Here is a 13992-nt window from a genome sequence, read left to right as displayed (position 1 = left end):
AGAAGTTGGCCCCAGATCTTATTACCGGTGGTCGTGAGCCACATACAGTTGCTGGAAATTGAACTCAGGACCTCTGGAAGAGCAGTCAATGCTCTTAACCACTGAGCCATCTCTCCAGCCCCAGCCTTGGCTCTGGCTCTTAACTACTGGACCATTTCTCCAAGTCCTGCATTTATTTTTAGTTTTTTGGGGCCAGGATTTCTCTGTGTAGCTTTGGTGCCTGTCCTGGAACTAGCTCTTGTAGACCAGGCTGACCTCAGACTCACAGAGATATGCCTTCCTCTGCCTCCTGAGTGCTGGGATTAAAGGCATGTGTCACCACTACCCAGCTCCCGCCTTTTAGAGACAGGGTCTCATTATGTAGCCCTAGCTGCCTAGAACTCACTATGAAGAACATGCTATCCTTGAGCTTATAGATTTCCTGTCACCTGAACATTGCAATTACAGGCTTGTGTCACCATGTTCTGCCCCAGCTCATTTTAATGTTACTTCTAATTACTTCTACAAGACAGAGAAGTACACACTTTGATTTGTATCCGACAGATGAGACTGATGTTTAGAGTAGTGAAATACACTAAGATTTCATTAGGTGACATTTGATAGCTTTTAGAAAATAATTTATTGGGCTAGGAATGTTGCTCAGTTTTAAAGAGTACTTTCCTAGCACTTATTAGAATGTAAGGTTGACTCCAAATACTGAACAACTCAGGTAGAGTCCTGGCACCTAGCATGCCTGAGCTCTGGGTCTCTAACTCAGCATCTGGGAGTGGGTGCCTTCTGTACTCCATAGCGAAAGGATTACTCCTATTTCTCTCAGCTTTAAGAATCTAGATCTCAGCCTGGCAGTGGTGGCACATGCCTTTAACCCAGCACAGGAGGCAGAAGCAGGTGGATCTCAGTTCCTGGTCTACAGAGCGAATTCCAGGACAGCCAGCATTACACAGAGAAACAAGGGGAAACAAGAAAGAAAAGGGACCACTATTGATTCTCCACAATGTGTCTTTGCATAGACTTTATTTTTTTTCTTTCAGTCAGGTTTGGAGTACGTCTTTAATCCCAGCACTTGAAAGAGGTAGCAGCTAAATTTGAGGCTTGCCTGATCTACAGAGTTACAGGACAGTCAGGGCTGTTACAAAAAGAAACCCTATCCTGAAAAAAAAAATCTTTTTCAAAGAATCTTTATGTAAATTAGCTAAGGCTTCCTGACACACACATACACAAACACACACCCGCCCCGCGATCTTTACTACTGCTATTCCCATCTGGCAAAACAAGCTAAAGACAATACACTCCTAACTATCCAGCCTATACTGCAGTGGAGATGCAGGCCTAAATGCAGACGTTCCTGTCTCTGGTCTGCAGTTCTTGAGGCACACACTGGTAATCCAGGCCTTCGGAGGCCAGCAAGGATTACATAGTGAAACCCTGCCACAAAAGATAGCTTGGGAGAGAGACTGTATAAATAACACCAAAGAGGAAAGATTACTTTTATTGCCATGGCTCACAGAAGGAAGCCAGGTAATTTCCCAAGTAAAATAAATGTTCAAATGCCATGTTGCCCACGTTGGCTTTGAACTGCTGGTCCCAAACTCCGCAAAACTAAGATTATATGCATAGGCCAACATCATCAACCTCAGTGTTCTTTACAGAAAAACAAAACAAAAACGAAAAAACTAAGTCTCCCTCTACGCCAAAGAAATATCAACTAAGGGCGTCCCACCGTGCAGAAACAGCTCAGCAGTCAATTGCAGACCAGGCTCACAAGCCGCCTTCCCAGAGCAGCAGTTCTTGGGTTATTTACTTATATGCATATCTGCATCCTCCGTCAACTTGAGTTTTGGCAAAGGCTAAGCGCCAGATACCGGCCATTTAATTTCTCCCAGATACTTAACTCTTCCCTTCCCGTGCAGGGTAAGGCAAGATCCAGATTATTCACTCGAAGATACTTCAATTAATTTGTCAATTTCCTTCATGTAGGGTCAAGAATAATTGCGACAAACTTGCTTATTAATGCACCAGCCCTTGTGGCTAATCCTCTTAGTAAGGGTCATGGGGGGGGGGGGAATCAGGGACCTCAGACCTTTACCCTAGCCACGCCAATAGTGAACACAGAACACCGCTAAGTCCTTCTAACGGGCTCCTGCTGCCTAAGCCCCAGGTGTGGCCCAGCCTGGTGACCGCCGGCGAACGGACGAAAAAGCAGACCCACCCAGGGAACCACGCTCGCGCCGGCGTGGCGCGAGTCCGGGACAGCACGCTACTGGCTCCGCCCTTCCCGATGCGTGGGAACGCGGCGCGCTTCCTTGAGTTGTCCACAGCGGCCGCCTGAGCGCTCGGGCGCCGACTCCCGCAGCTCCGGTCGTGACCACTTCCCCGCAGCCACCGTGCCTGTCCGGCTATTGTGCCCCCGCCGTCCGGCCCACGCAGAGCTCAGCGCGGCGGAGCGCGCGGCCCAATGCGGCTTTTCCGACAGGCACCGCCACAGACACCCCAGGTCCTGAGCGCTGCGAGGGCGGTGCCTGGGCCCGCGGTGCGCGACGGGGGTTATTAGGGGGAGGGGGCGGAGAGCTGCGCCGGAGGGCCGGGCCGCGGTTACGGCGGCTGAGGAGAGCCAGCCCTAGCGGGTGGGGGGGGGGGTGGGAGCGCAAGCGCAGGCCGCAGGCAGAGGTGCCGGGCCTGGAGCGGGCGCGGGGGGACGCGGGGGCCAACGCGCGGGGCCGCCCGGCGGCGGGCGCTCCGAACAAGGGTACGACGAGAGCGGGGCCCCGGCCTGCGGGCGTGGACAGCGCGCTGCCCCGGGAGCGCGGGCGGCAGGGCGCGCGCAGGGGGCGGCGGAGGCGCGAGGCGCGCGGGCGGCCGGCGGGCGGGCAGCAGGCGGGCCTGCGCCGGCTGTAGGCGGCCGGCCCGTGGACTTAGTCCCTGCTCCCTCCGGCCCGGCTCCCTCCGTGAGTATCGTCCCCGCCCTTCTTCCAGAGGAGGCCTCTGGCCCGGGGCTTGCGTGTGGGGCCGGGGGTTGATTCAAGGAGCGGAATTTTCCCCGAGGAGGCCCGCGGCGGCCCTTCCCTCGCCGCGGACGCCCCTCACATGGCCACAGGTGTGGCCGGCTGAGAGAGGTGCGCTCGGGCCGGTTCCCCAACCTCTTACACTGGAGTAATGAGGGGCAGCTGGTGCCATCCATTGAAAAGTGACAGGCACTTTCCAGCAGCCTGACTTCCCGGATTGGCAGCCCAACCAGTCCTGCCTCTACTCTCTACTCCGGGAAACTTCACCAGCACCGCCTGGTCGGTTCTCGTGGGTGGCAGCGACTATTTTGGTTTCTCTTTGTATTAACGATAATTAAAGGTTGTACTCTGAGTTGGGCCCCTTCCACTTCTGCTTTCCTTACGCTGTGGATACTTAATACTTAAGGTGGTCCATTTTCCAATTCAGTTCTGGTTCATACCATGATTTTTGGGTTGGATTTCTTTACACAACTATTTAGATTTTTTTCCCCCTCAAAGTTAAAAGTTTCATAAGCAACTAAGTCTTCCGAATATTTACTCTTCCTTTTGACAGTTTTGTGCTGAAATTTATCTTCCCAGGTGCAAAAAAAAATTGTACACCAAGAAGCCATGGAGAAGAGAAGTGTGGATGAAACAGAAAATGGAGATGTGTTCCTTGACCTAAAGAAATCCCCCCATCGCTATACAAAGGTAAGTCCTGTTACTAATGACGAAGTAATGTGTAACTTTATTGGTGGTGTTTAAACTGGTAGTCTTGTTCTGACTCACTGGGGACTAAATACATTTAGTAAAGTGTCAGTTTGGTCATTTGTCTGGACATGTGACTGCTGGGTTTAAACTGTAGGTTTCAGGTGAAAGCTGTTCCCTCAGACCCTATGTGACATTTGTAGATAAGTTCTTGTTTGCACCCAGATGTTCTGTAGCAGTTGTGCGATTGGGTGGCATAGGACCAGGTAAGGATTCCGGCTCTGGTGTGCTTCACAGAATCAGTGTCTCTTGTATCGTTTCCTTGAGAGTCCAGTCCCTGTAGGAGTGACTTGGTCAGGAATAATTGTGGATTTTTTTTTTAATCCTTTTTTTTTTCTTTTTGTTACAAATTGGGTATGGACTCACAAAAACAAGCCTTTAGTCATAATTTGTTACTTAAGAATACATAATGAGAGCCGGGCGGTGGTGGCGCACGCCTTTAATCCCAGCACTCGGGAGGCAGAGGCAGGCGGATCTCTGGGAGTTCGAGGCCAGCCTGGTCTACAAGAGCTAGTTCCGGGACGGGCACCAAAGCTACAGAGAAACCCTGTCTCGAAAAACAAAACAAAAAAAAAAAGAATACATAATGATTTTAAGCTTCCTCTTTTTGTTTTTGGAGACATGGTTTGCTTGTAGTATTCTCTGGCTTCAGCCTTCAGAATGTGAAGTTAGAGGTATGCACTACTGCAGGTGGTTTCAGATTGGTTGTATGCTATCTTCCCTAGCTCAGCAACCACGTCAAGGTTTTGTACTTAGTAAAGATAATTGCATCTGTGTCATTTTGGCTGCTGAGTGTTTCTGAACAGATTAACACGTTGCGGTGAACTTACTATAAGCTCATTTCTGGCTTTCTAAACTGCCTTGGGCTAGAGTACATAAAATGTTCCTAAAGTGGAAAGTCTTTTGTTTTTTTGACCCAGGGTTGTTTCTCTGTGTAAGAGCGCTAGATGTCCTCAACTAGCTCTAGATGAGGCAGGCCTCGGAGGTCTGCCTGCCCCTGCCTCCTGAGTGCTGGGATTAAAGGCGTGTCACCACCACCTGGCTAGTGGAAAGTTTTGAAACGGCCAGTGACAGGAATTATGCTCTACTTGAGCCCATGTCCATATTTCCTTAGTGTGAACAGTGTCCTGAACTCCAGCATGCCGTATTGTCCCTGGCCTTCTAGGACACTCACGAAAGCTGGGCCTTGGTTGTGTACTGCCTTTACTTTTCCCTGATTGGTAAGGTGTCAGACAGTAATTTTCAGCATTAAAGGACGAGAGAATGAATGGATGAAGAAATGAATGATTAAGTAAGTATGCCTGGAAGGGAGTGTTTAATGTGAGTTCTTGATTGAGTGCTTTCCTATCAGTCAGTTGTAGACCAGGCACCTCTGCCTCCCTGTGCTGGGATTAGCATTTGTCAGAAATCTTTTTGGACTGTGCTTCAGATTTTATCTTCCAAATATAAAGGCTCTCATGCTTGAGAAGTACGCCACAACTTAAACTCATTGCCTAAAATGTTGACAGGTGAATTCTGAGTGTATCAGATGAAGGGAAATGGCTTTGAACAAGCTTATGTGATTCTAAATTTCCTAGTTCTTTTTTTTTTTTTTTAATATTTATTTATTTATTATGTATACAATATTCTGTCTGTGTGAATGTCTGCAGGCCGGAAGAGGGCACCAGACCTCTTTACAGATGGTTGTGAGCCACCATGTGGTTGCTGGGAATTGAACTCAGGACCTTTGGAAGGGCAGGCAATGCTCTTAACCACTGAGCCATCTCTCCAGCCCCAATTTCCTAGTTCTTGTTTGGCTTTTTTGAAGTAGTCTCTTCTGTGGAAGACTGATAAATGGTGTTTTTCAGGTGACTGAGATAGATAGCTGCTCCCTAAGGTTCAGAGTGGCCTCTGCTTCCTTCCAAGTATAGGAATTCTGGTTAGAGTCACATGGTATCTTCCCACCAACGTTTGAGCCTTTGTGACAGTTAAGTAGGATATTATGAATGGGTTGATCGTGTGTTCCTGTCATTCTGAGGGTTTTAAGTCATTAATATTTAATTTCTGATCTGTTTTGCTAAACCTTATTCCCAAGAACTAGAAGTTTTGCTGTAAATACAGTGGCACACATATTTAACCACAGCTGTCAGAGGCGGAGGCTGGTGGGTGTCTATGAGTTTGAGGCCAGCCTGATCTTCATAGTGAGTTCCAGGACAGCCAGAGCATGGTGAGACCCTGCCTTGGGAAAAAAAAATGAAAAAGAAAAGAAAGAAAAAAAGAAGGAAAGTGAGCCTCAGAGAAAAGTAAGATTTTTTTTGTTTTGTTTTATTAGAGAAAAATAAGATTTAAATTCCAGGTAGAAGTCAAGCATCAGATGATCTGTTTCCTGTACAAAAATCATCTTTGCGGGGCTGGAGAGATGGCTCAGAGGTTAAGAGCATTGCCTGCTCTACCAAAGGTCCTGAGTTCAATTCCCAGCAACCACATGGTGGCTCAAAACCATTTGTAATTGGGTCTGGTGCCCTCTTCTGGCCAGCAGGCATACACACAGACAGAATATTGTATACATAATAAATAAATAAATATTTAAAAAAAAAGAAAAAAATCATCTTTGCTAATTTTATACATATTTTCCGCAAACTAACTTAAGTACTAACCTCTAACAGGTGGCATTTCAGTGTTGTGTTTAAGCTAGCATACAAATAAGGATGCCTGTTTTGCCAAAGGCAGAGTTAGGGTGTGAAAAATCATTAACAATCTTAATATGTCACCTGTCCAGAATATATAGCTAACTGGAAATTCTTGGTTGGTTGGGTTCTGACTATTATTTCCTGCCTTTTCCATTTTAACTTAAAAAGTTGGGACTCAGGTTCTTTGACCCCATGAGTGTGCTTCTTGCCCAGCAATGTAGGAACTTTAGCTAGAAAAGAAGCCAGTCATTGCATATAGAAATTTGTAGAAGGAACCTTTAATTCAAGAAAGTGTGCTATAATAGGATGCTGGGCTTGAGGACAACCTACCCAAGAAGTTTGGCTGAGAGTTCCCAGTAGTCCAACCAGACAGGAGCAAGTCTAATTAGTGACACAGCTTGAGAAAGGGGTGATGCATCTTCCTGTCCATGCAAGCTTTGGAGAAGAAAAGAGGCAGTAAAGATTGTTGAGCACCGCTCATGGAGTGGATGACTAGATTACTGCTTTACCTTTAACCTGTGTGACCTTCAGTCTTACACTTAGCTTTAGCTCCTCTCCTTTTTGTTATTATTTATTTGTTTTTGTTTTTTGAGGCAGACAGGGTTTCTCTGTGTAGCCCTGACTGTCCTAGAACTCCCTCCAGAGACCAGGATGGCCTCAAACACATATCCACTGCTTCCTGAGAGCGGGGATTAAAGGCATGCACCAACACACCCGGCCATTTAGGTTCTCTTAATATCATTCTTTTCCTCTAGAAAGTGAAGATAAAATACAGTTGATCTTGCAGGAGCTTTTATGGTGAATAAATGGGAAAGTGCAGGTCCAGTGCCTGCTACACAGCAAATGCTAAAAACTAGATGATAAACAGGCTTACTCAAAGATGACCATCCTATAAATACCAGCTTTAGAATCAAGGCAATGACTTTCTAAATGGCAGTGAGTAACCTTCTTTTGCTGTTATTTGGCTGAGCAGGGAGCCTGCATAGCCTAATTGCTTCTTTGGATACCCTCTGTACCTAAGCTGTGCTGCCCACCTTCATCTCCATTCTAACACTGAAGCAGATTGCTCTAAAAATAACTTTAATGTTTTAGGTTTCCTTCTAATATTTATCAACTTGTTTACCTTTTTGCAGTTTTATATTATTTTAATCAGTAATATTGATTACTTAAAAGGCAAGGATTGCTTTTATTACATTGATCAGGCGTAATCAGGGGAAGATCTTGAACAAGAAAACCAGGTTTTCTGATTTTTTTTTTCTGGTAGTGTTTTCATAGTTTAGTATGCATTCTTCACTAGAAAAGTGTCTATGTCAGGTCAACCTGTTAGGTTAGAGTGATTTCACTCAGTGTGGTGCTAACCTAACCATCTGCAAGAACTATTCTCGGGTCCCTTTTAGTACCTCACTTCATGAATGACATTGGCCTGATTGCCAGCTACAGGTGCTTTTATCCCAGTGCTATTTGTGTGTGTATGTAGGTAGTGACACCCATGTGTGCATATGCAGAGGTCAAGTCAGGATGTGAGTGTCTTCTCTATTGCTATCTGCATTATCCTGAGATACAGTCCCTCACTGAATCAGAAGCTCACTTTTTGGCAAGCCTGGATGACCAGCAACTTTTGGAGTTCACCTTTCTCCATTCTCCATACTGGGGTATAGCCATACTCTGCTTTTTAGATGGGCGCTGAGGATTTAAACTCAGGTTCTTCAGTTTGTTGGGCGACTCCCTTTATCAAGGCATTCCTCCAGCTCCCATTACTTTTTGTTTTGTTTTGTTTTTTGTTTTTATTTGTTTTTTTTTTTTTTTAATTTTCAAGACAGGGTTTCTTTGTAGTTTTTGGTGCCTGTCCTCTTTTAGACCAGGCTGGCTTTGAACTCACAGAGATCTGCTTGCCTCTGTCTCCCAAGTGCTGGGATTAAAGGTGTGTGCCACACTGCCCAGCTGATTTTTGGTTTTTTGAGATGGTTTCTCTGTGTTTAGCCCTGGTTGTTCTAGAACTTACTCTATAGAGCAGCCTGGCCTTGAACTCAGAGGCCACCTGCCTCTACCTCAGCCTCCAAAGTACAGGTATTAAAGGAGTATGCCACCATGGCTCAGCTGTCAAGTTTTTTTTTTTTTTTAAGGGAGACTGACTCAGCTTCCTTGGGTGTGTGGTTCTTGGGCAATTAGTAGTTTGTTTTTGCCTGGTCAGGTTTTAGTGACCTGTGCAAAAAGTGAAAAGAAAGTATTAAAAGCCTTTAGTATCTGTGGGATGGATGAGTCCAGAGGTTAGGCCCATAGTGTGTAAAGTCTACAAGAGTGCTTACATTCTATTGAAATGCTTGAGAGGACTTTCCAAGGATTTTATATTTGGCTAAAATAAAGTTTCCTTTGAAAATATCTTTAAAAGGGGTCCCTTTCAAGGAATAATTGACATTAAGGACTCTTGATGTTATGGTAACTTTAAGAACATCTATCTCAGCCGGGTGGTGGTGGTGCACGCCTTTAATCCCAGCACTCGGGAGGTAGATGCAGGCGGATCTCTGAGTTCGAGACCAGCCTGGTCTACAAGAGCTAGTTCCAGGACAGGCTCTAAAACCACAGAGAAACCCTGTCTCGAAAAACCAAAAAAAAAAAAAAAAAAAGAACATCTGTCTCTCTTGAGTAACTGACAGAAATACAAAGACAAGGAAAGTGCTCTGTATATAGTTAAAGAGCAAGCTGTTAGTGTAATACTTTCCAGGCTCATTCTTAATTCATCTTTTCTCCCATGTTACTTAATATTTCATTGTATTCTGTGTATTGTAACTTTGCCCTTTTTATTGCTAAGTATTTCACTGTGTGACTATATAACGTTTTGTGTTCTGCATGTAAGTAGTCTTTCTCTGTCCTGCCTGCCAGCTCCTAAATAAGCACCCGGAGACTTATTATTTATGAAAGCTCGGCTGACAGCTTAGACTTTTTCTTAACTAGCTCTTATAACTTAGATTAACCCGTATTTTTATTAATCTACGTTCTACCACATGACTTTTACCTCTATTTTATTTTGTGTGTCCAACTCATTCTGCATCTGTCTGGTTTCTCCTGCATCCCTGCCCTTTTCTTCCCAGCATCTTCTTTGCCTTAAAAATACTGCCTAGCTATTGGCCATTCAGCTTTTTATTAAACCAGTCTAAGTGTTAAATCCTCACAGTGTACAAAAAGATTATTCCACAGCAATGTACTCAATAGACACAAGTTGCTTTTATTCTTTGTTATTATGAGCTGCCACTATGAGCATCTGTACACACAGTACGTTTTGGGATGGACCGTTTTATTTGTCTTCTGTATCGATTGAGGAATGGAATTGCTTGCTGTTAATTGTTTTAACTTTTCTGAGGAACTGTGAATGTAATCCACAGCAGCCACAACACCTTACATTCCTGTCTAGTTTTTCCACATGCTGGCTAAGCAAAAACTTTGAGTTACAACCCCTACCCTTTGATGTATTTTTAGTTAATATTTGTATACATAGAGGCTTCCTATATGCCCCTCGCTTCATTTTCTGTAGTATCTTCTTAGTATATAAAACCTTTGTTGTACTTAATGAGCCGATATTTGCTGTTGTTAACTGAAGTCTGTATTACATGTGTTTTTTAAAACTAATACCCTACTTGAAGGTTACTTCTTGGTTACCGTATTACATCAGTTTTTTTTTTTTGATGGTTACTCTTTTTTTTAATTGGTGTTTATTGAGCTCTACATTTTTCTCTGCTCCCCTCCCTGTCTCTCTCCTCTACCCTTCAATCCTCTCAAAAGGTCCCCATGTTCCCAATTTACTCAGGAGATCTTGTCTTTTTATACTTTCTACTTCCCATGTCGATTAGATCTATGTAAGTCTCTCTTAGGGTCCACATTGTAGTCTAAGTTCTCTGGGATTGTGGTTTGTGGGCTGGCTTTCTTTGCTTTATGTTTAAAAACCACCTGTGAGTGAGTACATGTAATAATTATCTTTCTGGGTCTGGGTTACCTCACTCAAAATAATGTTTTCTAGCTCCATCCATTTGCCTGCCAAATTCAAGCTGTTGTTATTTTTTTCTGCTGTGTAGTACTCCATTGTGTAAATGTACCACATTTTCATTATCCATTCTTTGGTCGAGGGGCGTTTAGGTGGTTTCCAGGTTCTGGCTATGACAAACAAAGCTGCTATGAACATAGCTGAGAACATGTCCTTGTGGCACAACTGAGCATCCTTTGGATATATACCGAAAAGTGGTATTACTGAGTCTTGAGGAAGGTTGTTTCCTAATTTTCTGAGAAATCGCCACACTGACATCCAAAGGAGTTATACCAGCTTGCATTCCCACCAGCAATGCAGAAGTCTTCCCCCACAACCTCTCCAGCATAAGTTGTCATCAGTGTTTTTGATCTTGGCCATTCTTACAGGTGTAAGGTGGAATCTCAGAGTTGTTTTGATTTTCATTTCTCTGAAATGATGTTGAACATTTCCTTAAGTGTATTGCAGCCATTTTAGATTCCTCTGTGGAGAGTTCTCTGTTTAGGTCGGTACTCCATTTTTTTTATTGGATTATGTGATCTTTTGGTGTTCAATTTCTTGAGTTCTTTATATATTTTGGAAATCAGACCTCTGTCTGATGTGGGGTTAGTGAACATCTTTTCCCATTCTGTAGGCTGTTGTTTTGTTGACTGTGTCGTTTGCTTTACAGAAGCTTTTCAGTTTCAGGAGGTCCCATTTATTGTTTCTCTTAGTATCTGTGCTGCTGGGGTTATATTTAGGAAGTGGTTCCCTGTGCCAATGTGTTCAAGTGTACATCCCACTTTCTCTTCTATAAGGTTCATTGTGGCTGGCTTTATGTTGAGGTCTTTGATCCATTTGGACTTGAGTTTTGTGTATGGTGATAGATATGGGTCTATTTTCATTCTTTTACATGTTGATATCCAGTTATGCCAGCACCACTTGTTAAATATGCTTTCTTTTTTCCATTTGATATTTTTTGCCTCTTTATCAAAGATCTGGTGTTCGAAAATGTGTGGATTGATATCCGGGTATTCTATTCGGTTCTGTTGGTCCTCCTATCTGTTCTTATGCCAATACCAGGCTGTTTTCAGTACTGTAGCTCTGTAGTAGAGTTTAGTCAGGGATTATGATGCCTCCAGAAGTTCTTTTATTGCTTAGGATTGTTTTGGCTATCCTGGGTTTTTTGCTTTTCCAAATGAAGTTGAATACCGTTCTTTTGAGGTCTTTCAAGAATTTTGCTGGGATTTTGATGGGCATTATGTTGAATCTGTGTTGTACGTACCTTTAACCCCAGAACTCAGAGAAAGCAGGGACAAGCCGTTCCTCTGTGAATTTAAGGCCAGCCTTGTCTACAGAATAAGTTCCAGGACCGCCAGGGCTACACAAAGAAACCTTCTTTCAGGGGGGAACAAAAAGATAGAAAGAAAAAATATGTTTTATAAAATCAAATTCTTAGGAAATTAGGTAAAAGTTGTTTTTAAAAAATGCTCATTCATGGGGTGGAGAGATGGCTCAGCGGTTAAGAGCATTGCCTGCTATTCCAAAGGTCCTGAGTTCAATCCCAGCAACCACTTGATGGCTCACAATCACCTGTAATGAGGTCTGGTTTTCTCTTCTGGCCTGCAGGCATATACACAGACAGAATATTGTATATATAATAAATAAATAAACATTTTTTAAAAAAATGCTCATTCTTAGTGCTAGAAAGAGAGAGGGTTCAGGAATTAAGAGTTTATGTTGGTCTTACAGAAGAGTTCAGTTCTCAGCATCCACTTCACTCAACTGAGAGCTGCCTATAACTCCTGCTCCAGGAGATGTGATGCCTTCTTCTAGTCTCTTCAGGCCCCCATACACGCATGTATGTACACATAAATAAAAGTAAAATAAATCTTAAGAGAATATCCTCATTCTTTAGAAACGAACACTCCAATGTCAGAGTAAGGGAACATAATTTAAGCTGCTCACTCTTGAGAGTGGTTAAAAAAAACTAAAGAGAGGGGCTGGAGAGATGGCTCAGTTGTTAAGAGCACTGGCTGCTCTTCCAGAAGTCCTGAGAAGAACTGCCTCTGCCTCCCAAGTGCTGGGATTAAAGCTGTGCACCACCACTGCTCAGTTCCCACCACCCCTAGACAGGGTTTTTTTCTCTGTGTGGCTAGCAGTCCTGACTGTTCTGGAATTTGCTCTGTAGATCAGACTAGCCCACCTTTTGTTGTGTGTTTTTCTTTTAAGTGAAGCATATTGTGAAGATTGAGAAGGCACTCTAGTACTTGGCCTCCATATCTACCTGCAAACACATGTACACTCACATACAAGTGGCCACACATGAATGTACACCACACACACACACAAACACACACACACGTAATAAATGACTAGTTTAGCAGTTAAGAGCATTTGTTGTGCAGTCATGATGACCAGAGTTTCCCAGCACCCGCAACAATCTTGGGTACCTTATAAACATCCATAACTTTAGCTCTAAGGGATCTGAAGTTCTTTTCTGGTTTCTGAAGATGCATGCTGCATGTTCCTGTACAATACATACATGTACATTCTCATACATAAACATGTATGTGCATGCGTACACATGAATAAATGAAAGTTTTTTTTTCTTAAGTACGTGGGTGGTTTTTCTGCTTTTTTTTTCATTTTTGCAAATTATTATAATGTGGAGAGGAGAAACCTATCCTTAGACTGGAAAAAATGGATCAGTGGTTAAGGGCACTGACTGTTCTTCCAGAGGACCCAGGTTTAATTCTCAGCATCTATAAGGCAATTCACAACTGTCTGTACCTCTCTCTAGTTTTAATGATTCTGACACCCTCTTCTCGCCTCTGCAGGCACCAAGCTCATGTGGTGCACAAACATGCAGGCAAACACTCACATAAAATAATTTTTAAAAGTGACTTATCTGTGTTTCCTTTAAGGCTGCATTTCCATGCCTTTCTCAGCATTCAGTGTTTTTACTTTGTTGTTGGACAGGAAGTATGGGGAAACGTATTTCAGAAACCACTTGTAGCAGTCTTTACTGTTTGATAATCTTGTTTGAGCTTTCTGATTTGGTTCTAGTCTTTTTGGAATTTCAAGTCCAAAATTGTAAGAATCATGTGGAAACAACACCCGTGATCCCAGCACTCTTGGAGTAGAGGTTGGAGAATTAGTTCAAGGCTAGTCTTGAGCTTGTCTCATCTCCCTCCCAAAAAATTATGTGAAATTCTTAAAGAAGACACACAGAAGGGAAATAAATTGGAAGTATGTTGCCTGAGAAATGTGATTCAAAGTCCTCGTGTGATTTCTCTCTTTAGGAGGAGCTCTTGGATATAAAAGAACGTCCCTACTCCAAACAGAGGCCGTCATGCCTCTCTGAAAAATATGACAGGTATGTTAAGAATTGCATTGGGGCTAGAGTTAAGAATTATTAATTAAAGCCGGGCGGTGGTGGTGCACGCCTTTAATCCCAGCACTCGGGAGGCAGAGGCAGGCGGATCTCTGTGAGTTCGAGACCAGCCTGGTCTACAAGAGCTAGTTCCAGGACAGGCTCCAAAACCACAAAGAAACCCTGTCTCGAAAAACCAAAAAT

The 13992-nt window shown here is 43.7% G+C and overlaps 1 protein-coding gene across 2 annotated transcripts in view; it reads left to right on the top strand.

Annotated features, from left to right (window-relative positions):
* The first annotated feature begins 2649 nt into the window (after positions 1–2649).
* Positions 2650–13992, top strand: part of LOC121436481 (eukaryotic translation initiation factor 4E transporter) — a 40963-nt gene continuing 29620 nt past the window's right edge. Inside the window, exons 1-3 of one of the 2 annotated variants that reach the window (XM_041636428.1) lie at positions 2650–2746; positions 3582–3692; positions 13718–13791. In XM_041636428.1, coding sequence (XP_041492362.1) covers positions 3612–3692; positions 13718–13791 — 155 coding nt within the window. In that variant the 5' untranslated portion in view covers positions 2650–2746; positions 3582–3611. Of the gene's footprint in view, positions 2946–3581; positions 3693–13717; positions 13792–13992 lie in introns of both variants that reach the window. The other variant, XM_041636427.1, reaches the window with a different exon arrangement.

This window comes from Microtus oregoni, unplaced genomic scaffold, assembly GCF_018167655.1.
Source record: "Microtus oregoni isolate MIOR12 unplaced genomic scaffold, Mior012 000049F_ref0000343, whole genome shotgun sequence".
In the NCBI taxonomy this organism is placed as follows: domain Eukaryota; kingdom Metazoa; phylum Chordata; class Mammalia; order Rodentia; family Cricetidae; genus Microtus; species Microtus oregoni.
The sequence above is the reverse complement of the archived record's forward strand: the minus strand, read 5'-3'. Positions and strand labels throughout refer to the sequence as shown.